Raw genomic sequence first — 25,651 nt, forward strand, 5'->3', positions numbered from 1 at the left:
GCAACCTTACAGACTAAATTCAGAAATCGACTGTTGAAATCTCTGTTAAGAGTACAAGGAAAGATTCAACCTAGAAATAAAGATAAATTTTCTGACAGTAAGAACAATCAACCAATGGAACCGCTTGCCCTCGGAAGTTGTGGGATCTTTATCACTGGAGGCTTTCAAGAACAGATTGGACTGCCATTTGTCAGAAATGGTGTATGTATGGTCTCCTGCTTGGGTGGAGGGGTTGGACTAGATAACCTACAAGGTCCCTTCCAACTCTGTTAATCTGTTTTTTTAAAAAAAAAACTCTCAACAACAGCTGTCTACTGCGAATGCAAGAAAATGGAAGCAGAAAAAAAAGAGGTGCAGAAAAATGAGGGGGGGAAGTAGAGGGAGACAGAGAGGGACAGAGGGAGGGTTCAGTAGCTCCATTTCAACATCATCGCCTCCCAATCAGAAAACCCTTTCTCATCTTATCCCAGAGTTATATCTCTTTAAGTATGTTAGGAAAAACGACACTTCCTACACGTTTGTCATTTTGGATTAAGAATCAGAATGCTTCACTCTTGAAACCCTGATGCACACCACCCAAGCAGCAACATACATGGCCATTTCTCCAGTTTATTTGTGTTTTCCATCTGGTAGTTCCAAATAACTCATGAAATATGGGACATCCATTTCCAATATGCACTTTTCCCTATCAACACTCAGCACCAATATGCCTGATACAGGTGGTTCTCCATTCATGATTGGTCACTTAGTGATCATTTGAAGTTATGACGGGCCTCTCCAGGGCTACTTATGACCCAGATTAAATGTTCTGATGGCTACCCCTCCCGCTGTCACATGTTCACACGTTGGGTGCTTGGCAACCAGTGATGCAGCTGTAGAGGTGGTCAACAGTATTAAGTATCTAGAGATGCAGATAACTAACAATCTGAACTGGTCTCTCCACACATCATCCTTAGTGAAACGTGCAAACCAGTGTCTGCATTTCCTGCGTTGGATGAGGAAAGCACCTTCTGTCCTGGCCACTTTTTACAGAGGCACAATTGAAAGTGTTTTAACAAACTGCATCACTGTTTGGTTTAGTGGCAGCAGTGCCTCGGAAAGAAAGTCCATACAGAGAGTGGTAAGAACAGCAGAGATTATAGGAAGCTCACTTCCTGTAATTGAGGATCCTGGATATTGAGGATAAGTGCTATGCGCTTAGAGCACGAAGCATTGGTAGAGACTCCACACACCCACTTTATGGTTAATTTCTGCTGCTCCCCTCTGGAAGGAGGTTTTGAAGTATTTCTAGCAGGACAACCAGATTATGTAACAGCTTTGTTCCCTATGCCATATGTCTGGTAAACTCACAAGATTCATTTTTCTCACCATGCACATGTATACATCTGAACTAAACTGTGTTGCTTCTCTGTGTCATATATGTGGAAATACATAATTTTGTATTTACTTATTTAGCTATGTTCATGTCATGTATATTGGAGGTGTGACCCTTTGAGAGCTTTTGCAACAAAATTTGAACCTCTTGCTTAGTTTTCTGTAAGGTTTCGGCCAGCAACATCACATCCAATAAATCTTCCCCTTTCTATTCTTCAAACATGATAAGGCACTGGCTTACATCATTTTAAGTTTGGAAGATGAACAATTCTTAAATGTAGCTGATTTAAAAACTGCAAAGGAGGTTTGGCTGAAATTGAAAAGTGTGCATGTGAGTACGCCAGCATGTAATATTGTGCAATTATTGAGACAATTGTACAGAGCCCTGCTGCCACCACAAGAGAGCGTAGAAAAGCATTTACTGCACATGCAGACACTGGTGAATTAGAACAGCATGGAATGCAGATTCCTGAATCTCAGAAGGTGCTGTTGGTATTAAATAGTCTTGATAAAACGTGGGACATAGTTTCAGCAGTTTTTGAATGTAAAGCAGAACAGGAAATACATATGGAAGCCCTTAAAGCCTGTTTGATTTCTGAAGAACAAAAACGCCATTTTAGAAGAAACCATGAGGAGAAATTCCTGAGGTGGGGGTCCAAGGAGCAGAGAGAGCAAAGCAACAGACTGGATGTCTGCAGAGAACAGAGCAACAGAAGAGATCGGATTACATCTCAGCAAAGAATTCCCAAGAAGAAAGAACAGGAAAAACAGAGATGTTTTATCTGTGGAGATAAAACTCATTTAAAGAAAGACTGTTTACAAGTAAACCAATAAATGGACAAGCTGCTGTTGCAAAAGTTAGCTATTGTAATAGCAGAGACAAATGTTTAATAGATAGTGGGGCTAGTCAAACAATTATCAATTATTCGTTAATAATTCTAAGCTGTTTTTCCGATTGGACCCAGCTGGAGGAGATGCACAGTAGCTTTAGCAAATGGCCAGAAGGCTAAAGTCATAGGAAAAGGCAGTGTGCTGATTCCACGCCTGGAGGAAAAGTTTTATATTATATGTGCCTGAAATGGAGCACAATTTACTGAGTGCCTCCAGTCTTGACAAACAAGGGTTTGAGACCACATTTGTAGATGGGAGAGGTCTCATAAAAAGAAATGGGAGTGCATGTGCACAGGACATAAAACAGGATAATCTTTATGTGTTGCAGGGACAAAAGGTTCAATGTGCTCGAACATTTGGAAATGTGGCACATGATTCATGCATTCATCTCTTTCACAGAAAGCTTGGCCATGCCAGCTTCAGTGTTGCACAAGATGAACTTGCTACAGCAGTTAAATGAATTAAATAGTTGTTAAGTTAGTAGCAATGGCAATTAGACTTATATACCGCTTTATAGTCCCTCTCTAAACGGTTTACAAAGTCAGCATATTGCCCCCAACAATCTGGATCCTCATTTTACCCACCTCAGAAGGATGGAAGGCTGAGTCAACCTTGAGTGCAGTACTGCACTCTAACCACTACGCCGCCACGGCTCAAGGTTGCATTAAGTGAATCTGGATTCCCCATTGACTTTGCTTGTCAGAAGGTCACAAAAGGTGATCACATGACCCTGGGACACTGCAACTGTTGTAAATGTGGGTCAGTTGCCAAGCATCTGAATTTTGATCACATGACCATGGGGATGCTACAATGGTCGTGTGAAAAATGGTCATAAATCATCTTTTTTCAATGCTGTTGTAACTTCAGTCACTGAATGAACTGTTGTAAGTCGAGGACCAACTGTAAATAATAAAGCAGTAGGAACATTAATTAATAGTAATAATCATTGTAACATTATTCTCCTAAAAAATAGGTTAGTGAAAGAAAGCCAGTTCATGGTTAGTGTTCAATTGTTTGTGCATTGTCATCAATAAAGACTTCAACACCATTAATCACATTAAGTATGGTGTGTCCAAAGATAACAGGGCACAATGTCCTGGCACATGTTGGGCAAACAGGTGTAGATACTGTAGTTGTTTGCACTGGTGGCTCTAGACCTGGGCAGCTCATGTTATGTTGTGCTTCCAAAGTGCACTTCATTTCGTAAGCTTGACAGCCATTATGGATGGGTGTTCCTGGGTGGTTGGGTCTATGTCAGGCAACTTCAGGGCGACCTTTATTGTATCTTTGTAACTTTCCTCCAGCCCTCCAGGTGAGCAAGAGAGTTCCTCAAAAAGGAGTTGCTTGGGTATGCCATAATTTGGCATAAGGATGATGTGATCTGCCCATTGGCTCATCAGTTGTATGTAGACTGATGGTAGATTTGCTCTAGAGCAGTGTGTCCAACCATGGTATGAGGAGCAGGTGGGGGCATCCCTTATACCTTGAGGATTCTCTGCCATCTAAACATTGTGGAACTGCTGTACTACAGTCAGTCTTCAAGTTACAACTGTAATGGAACCTGCCCATCATGGTCATAACTCAGATGATTTTATGACTTCTTGTGGCAGTCATTAAAGGCGGGGCTGACGTTACGGTGACATGTGCCTCTCGGGAAGCTCCGAGGGGGTCGTTATCCTGGCTGCCGGGTGATCCAATTGGACCTAAATCGCCTCAGAGGGGCGATAATCAAGGGGAGCACACTCAGTTGATCTCAGGGAGCCCGCAAACTCCCTGATCAATCCGGAGAAGGCTCTCTAAACTGACAGCTGGGGAAGGCGGCCATTGCGAGCAGCTCCGAAGCTGGGACAGCCACTGGAAGAAGATAGAAGAAACTTCATTGCAAAATGTATGGGATACAACAAAGGCTTAAAGGACTAACCATAACATATGTGGGAAAGAGAAATAAAAAGAAGAGACAAGCTCAAAAGAAACTGGAAGAGGAATACAAAAGGTTAGAGATGGAATTACAAAATAACCCACAAAAAATAATATAAAAAATCAAATGGACTTAAAAAAAACATGAGTTGAATTTAATAGATAAAGAGCTAGCACAAAAAATTAAAAGATCCAAACAAAACTTTTTTGAAAATGCAAATAAGCCAGGAAGATGGTTAGCATATAGATTGAAAAAGGAGAAAGAAATTGATTCATCAACTAACAGATGGACTCTTTATTATTGAAATGACAATAAAAAGAAAATAATCCAAAATTACTATGAAAAACTACATGTGTCATGATTTAATTAGGACAACTGCCAGAATCCTGACAATATGATCAAGAGGTAATTTCAGAAGAATAAAATAAAATGATATTTAGAAAACGTAGACCTACCTATAGTACCAGAAACAATTACAGCAACATTAGAAGAACAATGATGGAATTAACAGAAGCAATCAAATCCTGTAAAGTTAGAAACACTGCATGAATGCTGGCATTCGAGATGCTAGTTTGCTTCTCTATTGGTAGTGTTTCCTCTATTGTTTTTTGCGCCATGGGTGAAGTTGTTGCTAAAGTAGTTGTTATTGTGGGGTTGACCTTCCTGCCAGTTTTCAATGCTGTAGTAGTTGTAGAAGTCATTTCCTGTAAAATTTGTTTTTGTTGTTGTACAATGCTAAGTATATTGTTCCAAATTGGCATTCAGTGTTCTTAAATCTATTACTAGAAATAATCAAGGTCTATCAATCTACTAAATAACTGAATTCTTAACTAATTAATAAGATAAATCTGTATTTCACTGATTTAACTTAAATGTAAAGTAAGCTTAGTTACAGAAAATGTTGCATTCCTAAATATTCCTAGATATGTTCACACAATGCAATATATTAGACTACAGAACTCTAAAATTGTTAATTAATCAATACCCAATATTCTTGATATCTCCCCTATATTCCCACACAAAATATAGCAATCTTTGTTAATAATAACTTAACTAAATTAATTAATCCAATATTTAACAATCTGATATAATGTGATCTATCAAGAGAAAATCAAAGAAAAAGCATAAATCAACATAACATGATATCAACTAATAAGAAAGAAGGAAGAATATTTTAAGTAAATATATGCGCACAGAGGAAAGTAAAGAAAAGAAAGAGAAGCTCTAAAAATATAATTTTTAGTTTTCACTTTTCAATTTGGGAGCTTTCACTTTAAGGACACCAGAAATGGAAGGTGAAAAGCTGCTGAGTAACAGCTCCGATTAAACAGCGTTCTCCCTCATTCAAAGGCTTCCAATTTTTTCAATTGCCCTGATTTCCTTCAAGAGGTGGAGAAAAAGTGTCTCCTCCAGTGGAGCAATATCCTCAAGTTCCCAGGGATTGTTTGAATAAATTGTGTCCTTTTAGTTAAGTTTGATACTTTGATACTTTGTTGCAGCCACCTCAGCGTTCTAAAATGCTGCCTATGACACCGCTCTGTCTTTTTCCCTTCCTCGATCAGCTTCGTTCTGCTTTCTGGCTCTGGTTGTAAAAGGATCTGCTCACATGCAAATGGTAACTAGATCTTTTCAGTCACTTCGTAATGCTGAATTCCTCTTTAAATCTTTGTTATTCCACCTCTCTTCTGTCTGCTGAGCCCCTTCACTTTCACTTGCAAATTTGCTTTTGGCCGCTTTCTCTTAGGGCTCCCCACAGTATATCACAGCCTAAAGTCAATCTGTGATCTTCCAAATTTCTTCTCAGCCATTAACTTTAATCATCACTCACTTTCCCAATGAACTTGCAAACTGTCACTCACTCTTTCCTTCACATCGGTGGCAGTCAGGACTTCGGAGCCTCCATTAACATGGGGCTATTCTTGATCGTTGGGCTCTGGAGGGTTTTCTCTTCGTTGCAGGGGGGGTTGCCTTCCCCACCTTACGATCAGAGTTTCCCCCACACCGGCACGGGTCTCTCCAGGACTCGAGCACCCCGAAAGATCGCACCAAACTCAAGAAAAGGTTAGCTGAAACCGCAGGGATTTCTGCCCCTCTGCTCGTCCTTGCCAACAATGACTAAAAACCACAGGGAAACAAGAGCAGATATTAATGAACTGAAAGAAGAGATGGGAAAATTAAAGGCAGAAATGAAGGCAGACATCTTTAAAGTAGAGGATAAAGTGGGAGTACTGCAACAGGCCTTGGAGAAAAATGAAGTTAGAATAAAAGAGGTAGAAAAAAGAACTGACCGAACGGAAAAGGAAATAGAAAGAGTGGATGAAGATTTTAAAAACATGAGTAAAGAAATGGACGACTCATTGGTCCTCCTAGAGATGGACAAGGCGGCAATGTACTTAAGATTTCAAAATGTGGCGGAATCAAAAGAGGAGGACCTGGAATACTTGATGGCAGAAATACTGTCCGGTCTTTTGGAAAAGGACAGAAATGATATCCAAAAAGAGTTTGATGAAGTTTAGCGGGTCAATACAAACTACGCAAGGCGACATAAATGCCCTAGGGAAGTTCACATACGATTCACCAGAAGATGTATCCGTGATATGATATATAAAATTTATAGAGATAAAACAATATCTTATAAAGAAAAAGAAATTATAATTCTTAAACAGATTCCGAGAAGAGTAAGGGAACAAAGGCACGATTACAAATTTCTGGCAGCTTATTTAAACCAAAAAAGAATTACATTCAAATGGCTTATACCAGAAGGGATGCTAGTGTCGTGGAAAGAGAGGAAAATTAAAATAGACACCAGGAAAAAGCTCAGGACTTTTATGAACGGATGGTGGGCCCGCAGGAGCAAGGTAGTAGGGAGGAATTGGAGACAAATTCTCAAGAAGAATACGGTGGACACAAAAATAGAACCGGATCTGTAGGGAACCAAGAGGACACTCATTCGCAACAAACGACAGAAGGAACCACAAAAGCACAAACACAAAGAGAAACAGGGGCTGTTACTCGCCAAAGAGCGAAACAGAACTAAATAAATGGGAGAAGAAAAAAAATTACTATCAATAAATATAAACGGTTTAAATTCAACGATTAAAAGAAAAAGGATATTAACTAAATTAATCAAACAAAAGGCTGATATAATATGCCTACAAGAAACGCACATAATGAAGAAAGATGAAAAATATTTAGAATGCCCGAAATTAGGAAAGTTATTTACCACACCAGCAGACGAGTGTAAAAAGAAAGGAATTGCAGTATATGTAAAAGAGGATTTAAAAGCAGAGTCAATATGGTCGGATTCGGAAGGAAGGACTCTGGTTTTGCAGATCTGGATCAATGACATCCCAATTCTTTTAGTAGTAATTTATGCCCGAATGGGGACCAAAAAGAGTTTTTAAACACCTATATGGAAAAATGGTTGAATTGCAACAAAAAACATCCTTATTATAGGGGACTTCAATTCTATTGTTGAATATCAAAAAGACCACAGCAACGGCGGGAAAAATAAAAAGGGGAAAAGAGCTCCCTAAGATTTGCAGGGAAATGATGAAAGAGTTTAATTTGACAGATATATGGAGAAGACTACATCTTGAGGAAAAACAGTTTACATTCTATTCAAAACCCACCAAACATGGACACGGATAGATATGGCATGGATGAATGGGGAAATAGCAAATGAAATAAAAGAAGTGGAAATTTTGCCCAATGAATGGGCAGACCATAACCCAATACAGATAATATGGAAGGGTAGGGCAAAACCAAAGAAAAGGTGGACATTAAACACTCAATTAATAAAAGAGAAAGAATACATCAATAAATTAAAGGAGGAATTAATTTTTTTTTATAAAAGAAAACGATAATGGAGAAACTACAAAACAAAATATATGGGATACAATGAAGGCGGTAATAAGAGGTATAACAATCTCTTATAATGCCAAGAGAAATAAAGAAAAATATTCCCAGCAAAATAATCTACAACAAAGAATTAAGGAGCTAGAAACTCTACTACAGAATACTCCAAAAGATACAAAACTGCAAAATCAGATAAATATAGCTAAACATAAATTGAATTTAATCGAACAAGAGAAAATGATTACAAATTTGAATTTGACCAGACAAACCTATTTTGAACATGCCAATAAGCCAGGAAGATGGCTATCTTATAAATTAAAAAGAAAGAAAGAAAAGAGAATGATATATCAGTTAATAGATAGCAAGGGAGATATATACCAGGAAATAGAACAGAAAAAGAAATCATTCATAAATACTTTGAAGATTTATACAAAAAAGAAGAGGTTAGTGAAGATAGAATAAGGAATTATTTAGATGAAGTTAAAGATAAGGTAATTGGGGAAGAAATGGCAGAACTATTAAATAAAGACATTACTGAATCGGAATTGAAATCAGCAATAGATAACCAGAAAAATAACAAAACTCCAGGCCCAGATGGAATCCCAGGGGAGCTCTATAAGGATATAGTAGAACAAATTGGACCATTTATGTTGGAAGTTTTTAATGACGTTTTACTAGCAGCCAGGATGCCGGACTCATGGAGGGGGGCGTTGATTTCGTTGATCTTGAAGGAGGATACAGATCCTAGATATATAAACAATTATAGGCCGATTTCACTTCTAAATACTGATTATAAAATTTTTACTTCTATTATAGCAAACAGATTAAAAAGACTGCTAAATTTGTATATACATGAAGATCAAAACGGATTCCTCCCAGCTAGGCAAATAAAGAATAATCTAAGAATAGTATTAGACGTACTAGAATTTTATGAAGCCCACCCTGAGAGACAAGTAGCACTCATGTTTTTAGATGCAGAAAAAGCTTTTGATAATCTGAATTGGCAATTTTTAATTCAAAAAATTTATAATTTGAATCTGGGTACCAAATTTGAAAATATTATAACAACTATCTATGACACACAACAAGCTAATATAATAATAAACGGGGAACACACCCGCCCAATAAAGATAGAAAAAGGAGTGAGACAGGGCTGCCCACTCTCCCCACTGCTCTTCATATTATCATTAGAAACATTATTAACGCGAATTAGGCAAAATCCAGATATAAAGGGATTAACGGTTAAGAAAGAGGAATTTAAATTGCAAGCATTTGCGGACGATATGATCTTCTTTATTGAAGAACCAATAGTTAGGGGACTAAAATTGATGAAAGAACTGGAGAATTTTGGAGCAGTAGCAGGACTTAAAATAAATAAGAAAAAAACTAAATTAATGACCAAAAATTTAACAGAAAAACAGAAAATAGAATTAGAAGGAACAATGGAAATACAAGTGACAAAGAAAGTGAAATATCTAGGAATTTGGCTAACACCACACTGTAAGTCACTTAAAGAAAATAATTATGACAAATTGTTACATCAGGTAAAGAAAGATTTAGAATCATGGAGTAAACTTCAAATTTCACTATTAGGCCGGATTGCCACCATTAAAATGAACATTCTCCCAAATTTCTATATTTATTCCAAACGATTCCAATTAAATTACACAAAAAGTTCTTCAAGAACTCAACAAAACAACCCTCAAATTTATTTGGCAAGGAAAAAACCCAGAATAAATATAAAAGCAATGCAAGATACAAAGAGCAGAGGAGGGTTAGCAGTCCCAAACTGGGAGTTATATCATATGGCCACCTCATTAGTTTGGTTGAAGGACTGGGTGAAGTTAACTAATAAAAGAATATTATTTCTAGAAGGCCACGATTTACAAAGGGGTGGCACGCATTCTTATGGGATATAGGAAAACCAGTCAAAAATATTTTCATAGACATTTAATTAGAGACGCGCTACTAACAATTTGGAAGAAAATACGGAAAAAAACATTACATAAAAATACCAATATGGATTTCAACAATGGAGGCGATGATTCACCCAAACAATTTGGAAATTACTAAAATGATTAAATATAAAGACTTATTGGACCCACAAGGAAATTTGAAATCGAGGCAGGAAATTCAGGACCAGGGACTAAAAATTGATCAATGGGTTTATCTTCAGATTCAAAGTAGGTACAAACAAGATAAGAAAGAATTTGGAATTAACAACAAACTTCAACAATTAGATAAGATTTTATTAGGACCGGACAAAAAGCATAACAAAATTTTACAATTATTTACTAGAAACAGAATTAGAAGAAGAAATTGTAAAAGGGAATATGATTGCGTGGAGTCGGAATGTAGGACGTAGTATTACACTAGCAGAATGGGAAAAAGTTTGGGGCAGGAATAATAAGATCACAAAATCGGTAGCATACAAGGAAAATCTTTATAAAATGTTTTATAGATGGCATCTTCCTCCTTCGAGGCTAGCGAAGATGCACCCCAACATGAGTCCGTATTGTTGGAAATGTAAGAAAAAGAAGGAACCTTTTTCCATATGTGGTGGACATGCACAGAAACCCAAAATTATTGGAAGAAAATCCAAACTTGGTTGGAAGAAATTACAAAAGAGCAGATCGAGTATAAACCAGAGTCCTTCCTACTAGGGATCTTTGACAAACAAATTTCCAAAAAAGCTAAATATATAACAATACATATATTAACTGTGGCCAGATTAGCCTTTGCACAATACTGGAAACAACATCAAATTCCACCAGATGAAGTGATTATTGATAAAATTTCAAAATGCGCAGAAATGGACAAACTGACTCTGGCACTAAAAAACAAAGATACTTCACAATATTATGATAGTTGGAATTGTTGGTATAATTGGATTAATCATAGATAAATTATATATCATAAGGCATAAGAGAAAAGTTTTAACTGATAATAATGAGATAGTGATATATGTATAGAATATGTGTATATATGACATAAATCAAAGGCTATAAAAAAAAAAGATCTTGCAAACTGTAAAATAAATATGAATGTTTTTAATTTTCCTTCTTTCTTTTTCTTTCTTTTTCCTTTCTTTTCAATCTTTTCTTTTCTTTCTTTTCTTCTTTCTTCTTTTTTTTTCTTTCATTTATTTGTATATGTATTGTTGGCTGTTTTTAACTGTTAAAATTAATAAATTGTTTTATTAAAAAAAAACAGAAGCAATTAAAGGACAAAAGAATGGCAAAACACCAGGTCCAGATGGTCTACCAGCAGAACTATATAAAACTTTACAGGACTCTTGGGGCTTCTGGTTTGAGCTTCTTCAGCGACAGACCGAAACCTCGTCTCTGCAAGGCTTCGATCCACGCTCGCCGCTGGAGCACCCCAAGCCGGCTGGTTTCGGGGCTAAGCCACCCCGTAGAGGTGAAAAGGGGGGAGACTGCCAGCAGGGTTGAGGAGAGCCGCATCTCTCCTCCCCAGCTGGCCATTACTCCCTTTCCCGAAGGCAGTTGCAGCGGTGGTCAGAAATGGCCACCACAAAGAAGAACTCAACTGGAAAAGAATGTGCAGGAGGAAGAAGAGAAAGTTTTGGTTGACCGGGTCAAACAGCAAAAGCAACAAATAAGGTACCCTGGAATTGAAACTATTAAAAAACAATAACATTGTTCCCTAAGATTTTTAAGCTGCGAAGGAAAGAGAAAAGGGAAATGATTTGGTTTTCTCCTTTTCCTATACTGACAGCTAAGAGACTTAAGCAAGAAATTGGAAAAAAATCCACTTTGACATCAATAGGCATTTAATGCTGAAAATAAAAAGTCAAAGGGATAATAAAGATTTCTGGATAATTAAAAGCTTTTGAAAACAGGAAAGGAGAGAAAAAGAATAAAAGGGCAGGATCTGGAAGGGAGGAGACTGCCTGGAATTAAAAAAGAACTTACAGCAAAATCTCAACAAGACTTCCAAAAGATACATTCTAACTGAAATATCGCAACAAAAACCCCAAGAAGAGATAGTCAAAAAAGAAATAAGAAGATATAACTCGGGACTATCTGGATTACTTGATGATTTCTGGATTCTTGGTTATTGTTTTGAATGACTAAAATCAATCAGGTGGTTGCTTAAAACTTTTTAAAATGACTCCACTTTTAGAAGAACTGAAAATGGAACTTAAAAAGTACAAAGAAGATGCACAAGAAGGGAGAGCTTCTTTTGGCTTTGTATTTCAGTTTTTAGAAATGGAGATTTGGAATTATGAGAAACAACAAGAAATGCCTGCAGAACAAGAAGATTGCGACAAAGAAGAAGCCATCTTTAATGAACAAGTAATCTTGATGGGGGAAAAAAAGGAAAGGGGAGAAAGAGAATGGAAAGTTTAAGATTGGGAAAAACAACTTCCCCCCAAAATAGAGTGAAAAATAAGTATAAAATCAGAAAGCAACAGAAGAGGGAAATGCAGAAGAGAGAATTAGAACTAGAGACACAAGGGGGTAAAAAGGGGAGGGAGAAGATGAGAGGGAAGAAAGAAAGGAAAAGAAGTTATAAAGGACAGAAGCAAAATATAGAGAAACAGGGTCTATTTAGAGATAATGGGTGAAAACTTAATGAAAAAAGGGATTCTGCAAAGGTACATAAGATAGTATGGTTATATTAGAAACAGAAATAATTTTAGAAAATATGAAACAATGTATGATTAAAATGTCTGATGAAATAGCTATCGTAATTCAGTGGAATGCTTGTCAATAAATAAATGTAACAAAAGGTATATTTAATGATTTATAAAACATATGTGAAGAGAAATAAGGGAAAAATTGATTATGGAGATTATATGTGTTTTTAAGGAAGTATGATATTTAATTGAAAAGAAGTGTTAAAGATGTTAAGATTTTAATGATTATTAATTATAGAACTGAACTGGAATGGAATGAGGGTTTATAATTACATATATTTACAATCTTTCTTTTTTTTTAAAAAAGAATATAGTGTGTATTATAAGAATGTACCAAGCAGAATTCGATTGGAAGTTATGTATTATGTATTATATTGAAGGTCATAAACTTAACGTATATATTGAAGTTTAAATAAGAGTTGAATGGATGTAATCAAAAGATATAAAGGTGTCATACTCTAATTTGTAACTGCAGGAGAAAATTTGTTTAATGAGAAAAGATAATATGAAATTGAAACAGAACAGACAAAAGTATAAATATGATTTGAATTGAGATGAGATAATCAAAATAAAATTGAAAAAATTAAAAGAGGGGAAAAACTATATAGAAAATGTAAAATAGTATAAGATATGGAACAGAATACAAAAAAAGGAGCATGAAATTGAGTTTTGTGTCTGTATAAAGAAGTTCAACCCGGGACCATGCTATTTTCAAAAAAGATGTTTTACTTGTATTTTGTGTGTGAAAACCCAAATAAAACTTTATTAAAAAAAAAACTTTACAGGACTCTTTAAGCATCCCAATATTGGAAGTATTTAATGAACTATTGATAGAGATGAAAATACCAAATTCCTGGATGGAGGCATATATTATTCTCATACTGAAAGAAGATGCAGACCTGCAACAGATAAAATAAATACAGACCAATATCTTTATTGAATACGGACTACAAAATATTTGCTTCAATAATTGCAGAAAGACTAGAGATTCTTAAATCAATTTATACACTCAGACCAAAATGGCTTTCTACCCAAGAGACAAATAAAAGACAATAAAGGACACCACTTTAATGAAAGGACACCAGATGACATTCTGTATCAATAAAGATGTGCTAGAGCAGCTGTCCTAATAGCACTGCATTCCAGGAAAATCAAGCTTATTTATGTAGTCAATAGTTAGAAATCTATTTTCCTTTTAATGGTTAGAAATCTACTTTCCTGTATAAGTATTTGTGTTTTTTTCAAATAATCTCTGGTCTCCAGAAAATGTTTTCATAAGAACTAACCATAAGATATGCCACACTTGTTTCAGGGGAAGAGCTTGAAGGGGACAATAAAGTTAGAAGAAAGAAGCAAAGTAATTTCAAACATTGGTTTGAAATGTGACATAGTTCATGGACAACTCATAGTGTCTAAACCAGGGGTCACCAACCTTTCAGACCTCAGGGACCACTAAATTCATAATTTTAAATCCCGCAGACCACTAATATGATCCACCTAATGACCGGTTGGGTAGGCATGGCCAACTCGATGTCACTCACATTGAGGGGAACCTTGCTGGGCTCTACTGTCCCCCCTCCCCTCCCAGCCACTCCTCGCCTGCCCGCCTGGGCTCCTTAGGGCCCCAACAGGAAGCAATTGTTGGAGCTAAGCAGCCACCATGAGAAAGAGTTGGCAAAACAGTTGGCTCAGTTCAAATTGGATCTGACCGAGAAGGAGGCTCAGCAGAAGCACCTCACTGAGGACTACAAGCATAGGCTTTCCAAGCAGAGGGAAGACCTGTGGGAGTGCAAGGCCAGGTACCAGCGCCTGGAGGCTCAGCAGGCTGAGATGGTCAGCCAGTTCCGGACCATGATGTGTTCCCACTGGAACAAGGCCCTCCGGATCTTCATCACCAGCGGTGCTTCCTTCCAGCCTTCACCCAAAGCCCCACACCAGCAGGCTGAAGCAAACCTCAAATCAGAAGTTCTGCCCCCTCTGACTTGCACAGAAAGACCCCAAAGGGGGAGACTCTCTGCAGCAACACAAACGTTCATTGCACGTATCTGGCCCAGGGGCTGTAGTTTGAGGACCCCTGATTTAGTGCAATATAAAAAATGCAAATAATTTTTCTGCAGAACACCAAAATTTTCTTGCATACCACCAGTGGTCCACGGACCACCAGCTGGTGACCACTGGTCTAAACCAAACTTTAACCTTCTTCAAACTATTTAAGCTGCAGAGATCTTTTTTTTCTCCTTGCCATTTGCTAGCACTTATTGGTTTGTTCAATGCAATAGTCCTGCCTTCACTGAGGGTAAGTTCCTCTCCTAACTGTCCAGTTTACAATGGTCTCATGATCAAACACCAATCCAGCACAGTTCCGTTCCACCAGACTCACACGCCTTATCACTTGGCCCTATCCTGGGCTCTTTATGTTAACGTCCTCCCTCATTTCAATCCTCTCACTTTGATTACCCTCTTTCTTCAAGATGCTGCTCCCGCCGCCGGCTCACTGCTAACTCCCGAGGTTTCCACCCTTCAACTGGAGACTCACTTTCTGTCCATAGATAATATTTCAGGACCTTTTTTCCTCCAAAAAAAGAGCTTTTTTTTTCCACTGCAGTGCTGGGCTCCTTCGATCTCCACCGATGCCTCAGTCTCTTGTCCCAATTCTTCCTTCCTTGTCCATGTTTGGCTGTCTCAGCTTCAGGTCCGCCATATGTCCAAATGACTGGACTCTTCCACACCGGGTTTGAGGGGTTTCCCTTCGTCACAGTGGGTAGTTGCCTTCCCCCTCGCTGCTCCCTGGGTTTCCCCACAAGTCCATGAATCCCTCCAAGATTAACAGGCCCTCGGAGGGCCTCCAGATGTAAAAAAAAAAGTATGCGGCTGATGCAATAGATGGTGTATGGACAGAAACAGCTGCAGCTTTATTAAGTGTTAACAATCTATCATAACCACCTTTATCTGCTGAATTTGAAGCGCAGCTGCTTTGTGCAGGACAGAATAGTGCTGCGCGGCAGCTGCTGAAGCGACCGGGATTGTGCAGGCTTGCAGGAGGCAAGTTACACCACCTCTACGCCAGCGCAAACTCCTCTGCGCCTGCGCAAAGTGAGCATTTGGCATGAGCGGGCATGCAAAGTGCACCCACCAAGCCACGCCCACCGAACTGGTGGCAAAAATATTTGAATCCCACCACTGAGCTGTAGACTTTGATTTAGAAGGGAATAGGTTAACTGACTTAGAGGATTGATTCAGCTATTGAGAATACAAATGTAACTATTGATGAATTGATCTTTGATTGCAGATTTTAGTTAATTCTTAAACTGCTTTTTGTTAGATTTTTTTTGTTTCCTCTACCTTAAAGTGTAATTTGTACCAGCTAAGTGTTGAATATTACTTTATAGATATTACCCTGCTAATACTATATTTCAGTATACCTGGCTATCTTATTGTCTTATCACCGTTGAATTATATTGTAGTTATTATACTCATGTTTATATTTACAATACATAACTGCATCTTGTCTAAGAGGTGAATACGTTAATTGATTTAGAAGATTGACTTAGAGAAGAGCATATAAATATTGATGAATTGATTTATGATTGAACCCCTCTGAAACCAACGTTAGAACTATCTTTGGGTTAATTAATTCTTAATTGGTTTTCTTTTTTCCCTACCTTTAAATCTAACCTGTACTAGTCAAGTGTTGATCATTTTTATATAAATACCACATTATAATATCTTATTTTACCGTTACCTCATTACCTTACTACTGTGAACTATATGGTAATATATCAGAGGCATTGTCATTGTGTTACCATTGAAGCTAGGTTTAGTGTCTATAAAGTAATTTAGAGGAAGACAACGGGTAGTGACTAGAACATTAGATTAATATCTAGTGGGTGGTGGTGTGGGAAGACATCTACAGAATTTTTAAAATGACAAGCACAACGACAATCATGAAAACCGGGAAAAAAACAACTTCCAAATCATCACTGACAACAGCATCCCCATCAGGTCAACGGTCAATAAAGGGTATGCTCAGTGCCAAAAATTCAGGTGCCACATCGAATATGCACACCATGCAGGTGACTCTGTTAGCGATCCAAGAAACAATGATGAAGATGCAAGAGGCAATATCGAAAAATCATGAGGAAATAAAGAATGAGATGGGGGAGATGAAGGGGTGACATCCACAAATTAGATGATAAAATAGGAACGATACAACAGACGATTGAAAAAAATGAGCAAAAAATAATGGTGAAAACCAGAACAGAACAAACTGAAAGAAATTGGAACTAGCGGATCGAAAATTGATGGCGGTAAATAAGGATTTGGAAGAGGCAATTGTGCATCTGGAAATGGAGCAAGCAGTTTTCTTCTTGAGATTCCAAAACATGACTGAAAGTAAGGAAGATTTGGGAAATATGTCAGGATTGATAGCTGAAGCCCTACAAAGAAACATATAGGAAATTCAGAGCGAGGTAGATGAGCTGTACAGAATCCACACCAACTACACGAGACGCCATAAACTGCCAAAGGAGGTACATGTGAGATTCGCGAGGAAAAAAATAAGGGATGAAATCTATAAACTGACAAGGGATGAACCAATGATTTACAGAGGTAGTGTTCTATAAACACGAAGTACACTGCTCAAAAAAATAAAGGGAACACAAAAATAAAACATCCTAGATCTGAATGAATGAAATATTCTTATTACTTTGTTAATTACATAGTTGAATGTGCTGACAACAAAATCACACAAAAATTATCAATGGAAATCAAATTTAGCAATCCATGGAGGTCTGGATTTGATGTTACACTCAAAGTTAAAGTGGAAAAAAACATTACAGGCTGATACAACTTTGATGGAATGTCCTTAAGACAAGTCAAAATGAGTCTCAGTAGTGTGTGTGGCCTGCACATGCCTGTATGACCTTGCTACAACGCCTGGGCATGCTCCTGATGAGGTGGCGGATGGTCTCCTGAGGAATCTCCTCCCACACCTGGACTAAAGCATCCCCCAACTCCTGGACAGTCTGTGGTGCAATGTTGCGTTGGTGGAAGGAGCGAGTCATGTCCCAGATGTGCTCAATTGGATTCAGGTCTGGGGAACGGGCGGGCCAGTCCATAGCATCAATGCCTTCATCTTGCAGGAACTGCTGACACACTCCAGCCACATGAGTTCTAGCATTGTCGTGCATTAGGAGGAACCCAGGGCCAACCGCACCAGCATATGGTCTCACAAGGGGTCTGAGGATCTCATCTCGGTACCTAATGGCAGTCAGGCTACCTCTGGCGAGCACATGGAGGGTTGTGCGGCCCTCTAAAGAAATGCCACCCCACACCATTACTGACCCACTGCCAAACTGGTCATGCTGGAGGATGTTGCAGGCAGCAGAATGTTCTCCACGGCATCTCCAGACCCTGTCACGTCTGTCACATGTGCTCAGTGTGAACCTGTTTTCATCTGTGCAGAGCACAGGGTGCCAGTGGAAAATTTTCCAATCTTGGTGTTCTCTGGCAAATGCCAAACATCCGGCATGGTGTTCTGTAAGCACAACCCCCACCTGTGGACGTCGGGTCCTCATACCACCCTCAAGGAGTCTGTTTCTGACCGTTTGAGCAGTCACATGTACATTTGTGGCCCACTGGAGGTCATTTTGCAGGGCTCTGGCAGTGCAGTGCTCCTCCTGTCCCTCCTTGCACAAAGGCAGAGGTAGCGGTCCTGATGCTGGGTTTTTACCCTCCTACGGCCTCCTCCTCGTCTCCTGATGTACTGGCCTGTCTCCTGGTAGCGCCTCCATGCTCTGGACACTGCTGACATACACAGCAAACCTTCTTGCCACAGCTTGCATTGATGTGCCATCCTGGATGAGCTGCACTAACTGAGCCACTTGTGTGGGTTGTAGACTCCATCTCATGCTACCACTAGAGTGAAAGCACCGCCAGCATTCAAAAGTGACCAAACCATCAGCCAGAAAGCATAGGAACTGTGAAGTGGTCTGTGATCACCACCTGCAGAACCACTCCTTTATTGGGGATGTCTTGCTGCCTATGCTTTCCATCTCTTGTCTATTCCATTTGCACAACATGTGAAATTGATTGTCAATCAGTGTTGCTACCTAAGTGGACAGTTTGATTTCATAGAAGTGTGATTGACTTGGAGTTACATTGTGTTGTTTAAGTGTCCTTTATTTTTTTGAGCAGTGTACTTTTTATTCAAACCACAATTCATGGTCAAAGATAGACATGGCTTGGAGGGATCAGGAAATGGGAAGAAACAGACAAAATAGAAATTATGCCAAACACATGGGTGGACCATAATCCCTTGAAAGTAATTTGGAAAGGTCAAAAGAAAAGAAGAAGGACATCGAATCCACAGATTTTGAAGGAAAAAGAATATGTCCAAATGATAAGAATTGGAATTACTTAAGGAGAATATGAAACAGCAAACATTGCAGAATCTGTGGGACACCACCAAAGCTTATTTACGAGGTATAACAATAGCATACATTGCTAGAAGAAACAAGGAAAAAGGGAAACAACAAAATCTGTTACAGGAAGCTCTCAAAAAATTGGAATCTGCATTACAAAAAGAACCACAAAATGACAAAATTAAGGGAGAAAGGGCTCTAGTCAGACACAAATTAAATTTCTTGATGCAGGAAGAAAGGGCACAAAACTTAAAATCTGTGAAACAAATTTTTTTCGAACATGCTAATAAACCGGGAAGATGGTTGTCATACAAATTTTAAAAAAGAAAAAGAGAAAAAATTAATACAATTGCAAGATGAGAATGGGAGCCTCCAATATCGTATGAAAGAAAAGAAAAGTATTACACAAAAATACTTTGAGGGGTTGTACAGACAGGAAAAAATAGCAGATGAGAATATACATCAGTATCTAAAAGAGAAGGGTTTACCTCCAATATCCGAAGAGAAAAGAGAAATGTTGAATAAGGAAATAACTCTGACAGAATTGGAAGAGGCAGTACAAAAACAGAGGAGTAATAAAACTCCGGGGCCAGATGGTCTTCCGGGGGAATTATATAAGACCATTCACAAACCACTGGAATTGTTAATGCTGGAGTTATATAATGGGGTATTGACAGAAGCTAAAATACCGGAATCATGGGCTGAGGCCTATATTACTTTAATACCAAAAGAGGGTGCAGACCACGAACAAATTAAAAACTATAGACCCATCTCATTGTTAAATGCTGACTATAAAATAGTATTTACCACAATAATAGCAGAGAGAATGAAAAAAATTGTTAAATGAAATCATACATTCGGACCAAAACGAATTTTTACCCAAAAGACAGATTAGAAACAATACGAGGACAGTAATAAATTTTCTGGAATACTATGAAGCTCATCCGGAGAAACAAGCCACATTGATCTTTTTGGACGCGCAAAAGGCGTTCGACAATCTAAATTGGCAGTTTCTCATTCAACAAATAAAAGATATGAATTTTGGGCCGAATATCCACAATATAGTCTACCCAAAATGCCAGGGTAATATTAAACGGAGATACTACAGGGAAGTTTAATATAGCTAAGGGAGTGAGACAGGGATGTCCGCTGTCACCTCTATTTTTTATTCTTCGCTAGAAGTTTTATTATCTTGGATTAGACAAAAACAAGAAATAAAAGGGGTTAAAATTAAAAAAAGAATATCAAATACAGGCATTTGCAGACAACCTAGTATTTTTTTATAGAAGAGCCTACAGATACGGGAACTATTTTATTGCAAGATATAGAAGAATTTGGGAAGGTGGCAGGCTTTAAAATTAACAAAGACAAGACAAAATATTAGTTAAAAATATTACCGACTGTCAGAAAAGAGAATTAGAGGGGAAAACGGAAATACAAACAACCAAAAAGGTTAAATACCTTGGAATATGGTTGACGGCAAGATGTTCCTCAATAAAAGAAGACAATTATAATACATTATTGCAATAAGTAGAGAAAGATCTGGACACATGGGGGAATGTACAATTATCACTACTGGGAAGAACCGACACAATCAAAATGAATGTATCACCAAAATTGTTATATTTATTTCAAATGATCCCAATAAAATTAGACAAAAAATTCTCTGAGGAACTAAATAAAGCAACAACAACATTTGTTTGGCTAGGGAAGAAACCCCGAATAAAATTGAAAATATTACAAGATAGCAGAAGTAGAGGAGGCTTCAGACTCCCAGATTGGGAGTTATACTACCATGCCGTGACATTAACATGGATAAGAGAATAGATAAATCTGAATAAAAGGATCCTAATATTAGGTCATGACCTGCAGATAGCATGGCATGCCTTCAACCAAACTTAGCCCAGTCAAACACCTAGGATTTGTACTTTGCCTATAGAGCTAGCTATGACCCCTATATAACCCCTACATGGCCCTATGGGAGTCTGACAACAGCCAATATAATACATGTTCTTGCACAGGAAGCTCAAGTGCAAGATACCATCCTGTCCCACAATAAAACTTTTATAACCGTTCACACATTTTCTGTGTAGAAATCTAATGCTCATCAGAAGGCCAAAGTTCACACTCCTCTTGCACAAAGCAACCAGCGATTTTGATTCCTAGTTAGTACTGTAGCAATAGACTCAGGCACAAGAAGACACTCAGGCCATGCTACTGGATGTTTGCACTTACACGTGTGCCTGCACAGCACAACCATGTAAGCTCTCCAGATTCTGTTTCTGGGAAAGAGTTCAAGTTCACCATCCATTAAGATTCACCCACATCCTGAAAGTTACCCACCCAAGTTCTGGGAAGTCCCAGAGACTTCAAACTTCGAACAAGTGGGCAAGGAAAGGACACACAGCAATAAAAGCCACTCACCATTGTGTTGGGTCTGCACAGAAGTTTCAAAGTAGCGCGATTTACCCTGACCTCTGGAGGGCTCACATACACACCTTAATCGATACTTAGATCCCTTCTGATCAGGAACCTATCCTTTATTGACTTGGGGGTTCAAACAGCCCCCGCTGAGTGGATGCTGGCTCTTCTTGTTTAGGAAGTTTGCAAATGTATATTTTTAGGATATTTTCCCCGTCACCACCCCACTTCTTCTACTTCCTGCTTCCCCTCTGTGAGACCTACCAACTCCACTCTGCCACCCTCACTTTAATGAGGGTGGCCTCTGACCAACAAACGATTTTATAACTCTCGGTCAAGATCAGCCACACCCCTTTAGAACCCCGGCTACCCAATCAGGCCCGTTAGAACGGAGGGAATCCAGTCCACCCTACTCCCTTCCTGGGTCCTCTCCTCGCTCAGAACCGTTGACAACCAATGTCCGCGACAGTCGGCAGCCAATGGGGATAAGCGTAGTGGGGAGGCGGCGCCATGGCGTTTGATTGGAGGAATTTGAATATGAACGCTTGGGTAAAGTGGCGTTTAAAGGGAAGGTGGTTTATCTACTAACGGTTTAAGAAGCAACTAGACGAAGGGCGGGTTTCAAATTGTTCGATTGATGGGAAGCTTTGCCATGCAAGCGTGCCCTGAAAGGCGCTCGCGTAAGAAATCGCAATTGAGGTGGCTGTGCAGCCAATGGATGATGACAAAGTGGCCAACGGGGAAAGCCTTTTTAATCCCTTTATTCAAACAAAGCGGGCAGGGTCCTAATTGGTCAAAGGAAGAAAATAATCCCGCCTACCAGGCATAAGAAGCATCTAATTAAAACTGAGAACGAAAAATAAATATGTTGATACAGTACTGACAATAATGCACAGGGTGGAGGATGCTATGAGGTTTTGACAGGAAAAACAAAACAAAACACTGCTCAGGCACAACCATTTGGGGTTGACACACGTCTCCCATTCTGAGTAAGAGTTCTTCAACCTTCCTGTGCGCTGGGACTACAACTCCCAGAATCCTCAAGGCGTTTGGAAATGGGATGGGTTGAATTTCAAAATATCTGAAGGGCAGCAGATTGGGCGAAACGAATAAAGTCCGAAAGTCGTTCGTCTGTTACCTTGAGGAGCTCGTTCCCAGCTTTTGTTACTTTCTCACAGCAACACAAATTATGCAAAACAAGACTTTGAAGCTATGTATCCTTACACCGTGTTTGAAGATGCTTTGTCCAACTCTTGCATTGAAAGAATATATAATTAAACTTACATTTGGGATCCTTAGATCCTCTTTCCCAGTGGAATTTCCTTTGTTTATTTTATTTAGTTTAGTTTGTCAAACATGTATGAGAAAACAAGTATAATTATGAACATAACATATAAACATATAAGCATAAACTGGTATAAGTGAAGGATCAGATGATGGGATGTATGTACAGAGGAGGCCCTGGGGATCAGAGGAAGGGCCTTATGGACCCAGGTATGGATGGAATGGACATGAGAGTAAGGAATATGAATTCGGATAAAACATTTTCTCTTGTCTTCATTTCTTTGCCTTAAGCAGCCTTGCTCCTTCCTGTCTTCTCTCTCTCTACAGAAGGAGGGGGGTCACGGGGGTGTGGGGTGCTGCCTCAGACAAAGATTTAAACTGCTTTTACTTTTCTCTGTGGAAGGAGGGGGGTCGTGGGGAGTGGGGGAGCTACCTTGAGCTGTTCTGCAGTAGGAAAGGGGTTGGAACTGCACATTCTTAGCGAGGCAGAAGTTAGCACCTTAAACCACTAGCCAGGATGTTAGGAACAAGAATAGCTTGCTTATAAGAAAAACCCCAAAAACCACATAGCTGGCACATGAAACTAGGACACTTTGCAAGATACCCGTGACCTGGGGTGAAAAACAGATGATGCGACATTTAGCTATGTAGGGGGCTGAGATCCAAATAACCAATCACTATTATCTGTTATGCATGCATTATTAGGGGAAGGGCAAAGGGCTGAATGCGACTACCCCTTGACTATAAAAATTGCTGTAAGGTTGTAATCGGGGGCCTTGGTTAGCTTTTGAGCCAGGGTCCTTATATCTTGGTACCAAAATTATATTGTATCACACCTTGTGTCCGGTGACTTATTGGCTTCAACACCAAGCAAGAGCCCAGTTTTGGGGACAACATAAGTATATACATAATAAATGAGTATGAATAAATGGGAACAGTAGGACAAGGACGGTAGGCATGCTGGTGTGCTTATGCACGCCCCCTCACAGACCTCTTAGGAATGGAGTGAGGTCCACGTCTGGCACATTTATGCTATATTTTTGAAGTGAACCACAACTGAGCGCAAAATTTCCATTGCTAAGAGACCTTTATGTTGAGTTCTGCCTTATTTTGCAACCTTTCTTGCCACAATTAAGGGAATCAGTGCAGTCATTAAGTTGGTAACATGGTTGTTGAATCTTGCTTCCCTATTAATTTTGCTTGTCAGGAGATCGCAAAAGTGATCATATGACCATGGGGATGCTGCAACGGTTGTAAGTGTGAAAAATGATCATAAGTCATTTTTTCAGTGCTGTTGTAACTTTGAATGGTCACTAAATGAATAATTGTAAGTCAAGGACTACTTGTATGCTTAAAGCAGAGTTTCCGAGCTATAGTGGTTTTAAATTGTGTGGACTTCAACTCCCATGCTGACTGGAGAATTCTGGGAGTTGAAGTCCACACAACTTAAAATCACTAAAGCTCAGAAACATTGCCTTAGAATAGGGCTGTCAAACTCACGGCCTATGGGCCGGATGCGTCATGTGCTGGCCACACCCATGCCCATTTTAGCAAAGGGGAAAAAAGTCCCAATATGCCATGTGGTGCCACGGGTTTGACACCCCTGCCTTAGAGTGAAATGGATTTAGGGCAAATGGATGAAGGACAAAGGGTAAGATGCTACTGAAGGACAACACTATTAATTGGAAACAAAAACAGCAATGACATCCCACAGTGTAATTATGATCCAAACCCTCTTATTCAGAACATGCTCTGAATTTCACAACTTTCAACAAATATTCATAACATTTGCATAGATTGCATGCCTCCATAAACAAACATCACATTGATTTTACTGTGCAATAGGGAAACTGGTATACTATTTAAATTATTCTTCCAATAAGTACAGAATTCATAATTTGTCACGCTTGGAATAAATTGAATTAAAGAAATCGCAACTTTCTGGATATGTTTTGGACACAGAAATAGAAAAAATCTGTCTGATGATCTAGTTCAGTTCTGTTAGAAATAAGTAAATTCAAAAATCAAATAGTATATTAAGATGCTTAAAGGTTTCAAATGGGGGTTGGACTGGATGACCTTGCGGGGTCCCTTCCAATCTATTAATCTGTTATCAAATGAAATATATCTCCATGTATATGCATGCTTTGCTTTTATACTGTTGACATGCTCCATTGTTAAGCCTTTTTATATTTTTATGTTATGTATAAGCCTTTTATATTATTATTATGTTTGGGGTGGTTTTGTTACAATCTCTTCAGAAAAAATGGTAGTATATGATGAGCTAAGAAAGAGGCCCCGATGAGGGGATTTTACATTTTTAACGCTAAGGAAAGATGCCACGTGGGCAGCCAAAGTAAGAGGTACGGATGAGAACACAACGGAAGGAGATAATTCTCCCTAAGACATTTTGGGATTAGCTGCAACACCTGAGGGCAAATCCAATGAGCTTGAATTTGGGAGGGAATGAGTCTCAAGAAGGAGGGAACTTGGGTGATGAGATGAAACTGTATATAAAGTATGTTTTGAGATTCTAAAGGTGTGGCTTTTGATTTTGAACCTGTTTGTTAAGGTTCTAAAGACCACTGACTCTTTGCAAACCATCTTGTTATTTCTTTTTAATAAATCCTCTTTGTTTTCAATGATCCAAGTTTTTTTGTTGTTGTTGGCTTTGAGTTATTTCCTTATAGCAGGTCGGCTTAGGGATTCTGGGAATTGAAGTCCTCCCTTCTTAAGCATGCTGGCTGGGGGATTCTGGGAGTTGGAGTCCATTCCTTTTTTAAAGCAGGCTGGCTGAGGGATTCTGGGAGTTGGAGTCCT

At 38.8% G+C, this 25,651-nt stretch overlaps 1 protein-coding gene across 2 annotated transcripts in view; it reads right to left on the minus strand.

Annotated features, from left to right (window-relative positions):
- The window catches only part of LOC113450976 (ubiquitin-conjugating enzyme E2 S-like), a 49,346-nt gene extending 27,357 nt beyond the window's left edge, over positions 1–21,989 (minus strand). For both annotated transcript variants that reach the window (XM_026722320.2, XM_087918898.1), the window contains exon 1: positions 21,551–21,989. In XM_026722320.2, the coding sequence (XP_026578105.1) occupies positions 21,551–21,553 (3 nt within the window). In that variant the 5' untranslated portion in view covers positions 21,554–21,989. The remainder of the gene's footprint in view (positions 1–21,550) is intronic.
- Between the last annotated feature and the right edge of the window lie 3,662 nt (positions 21,990–25,651).

Source organism: Pseudonaja textilis, unplaced genomic scaffold (assembly GCF_049901715.1).
Source record: "Pseudonaja textilis isolate UNSWEBS1 unplaced genomic scaffold, rPseTex1.2 PTEXSCF20, whole genome shotgun sequence".
Lineage (NCBI taxonomy): Eukaryota > Metazoa > Chordata > Lepidosauria > Squamata > Elapidae > Pseudonaja > Pseudonaja textilis.